General features: G+C 68.4%; 1 protein-coding gene across 1 annotated transcript in view; it reads right to left on the bottom strand.

Annotated features, from left to right (window-relative positions):
* Nucleotides 1-193, bottom strand: part of LOC119586693 — a 1460-nt gene extending 1267 nt beyond the window's left edge. The window contains exon 1 of the mRNA XM_037935423.1: nucleotides 6-193. Coding sequence (XP_037791351.1) covers nucleotides 6-93 — 88 coding nt within the window. The 5' untranslated portion in view covers nucleotides 94-193. The remainder of the gene's footprint in view (nucleotides 1-5) is intronic.
* Between the last annotated feature and the right edge of the window lie 123 nt (nucleotides 194-316).

The following is a 316-nucleotide window of genomic DNA, read 5'->3' on the forward strand; positions in this document are numbered from 1 at the left end:
CTCACTGTTCCTCCTCCCCTCCCCCCCCGCCAGAGTGCCGCCGAGGACCCCCGCCAGCAGGAGTGCCGCCACGAGTGCCTTCAGCGACGTCATCGCCAGGAAGTCTTCCCGTCCCTGAGGCGTCGACGTCTCGGGAAATCCTTCGGAGGAGCCGACGTCCCGACTGGCGACGAGGCCGAAGGACGGCGTCCTTTATGGCCCGAAGGAGCGAGGGCCGCGGCCGCCCTGCGCAGGCGCCGACGGGACGAGAGCGGGACGCGACTCTCCTCCCCGGCGCGTCGCCAAGGCTCGCTCGAAATCAAAGGTCTTTTTTTAT

This window comes from Penaeus monodon, chromosome 21 (genome assembly GCF_015228065.2).
Source record: "Penaeus monodon isolate SGIC_2016 chromosome 21, NSTDA_Pmon_1, whole genome shotgun sequence".
Lineage (NCBI taxonomy): Eukaryota > Metazoa > Arthropoda > Malacostraca > Decapoda > Penaeidae > Penaeus > Penaeus monodon.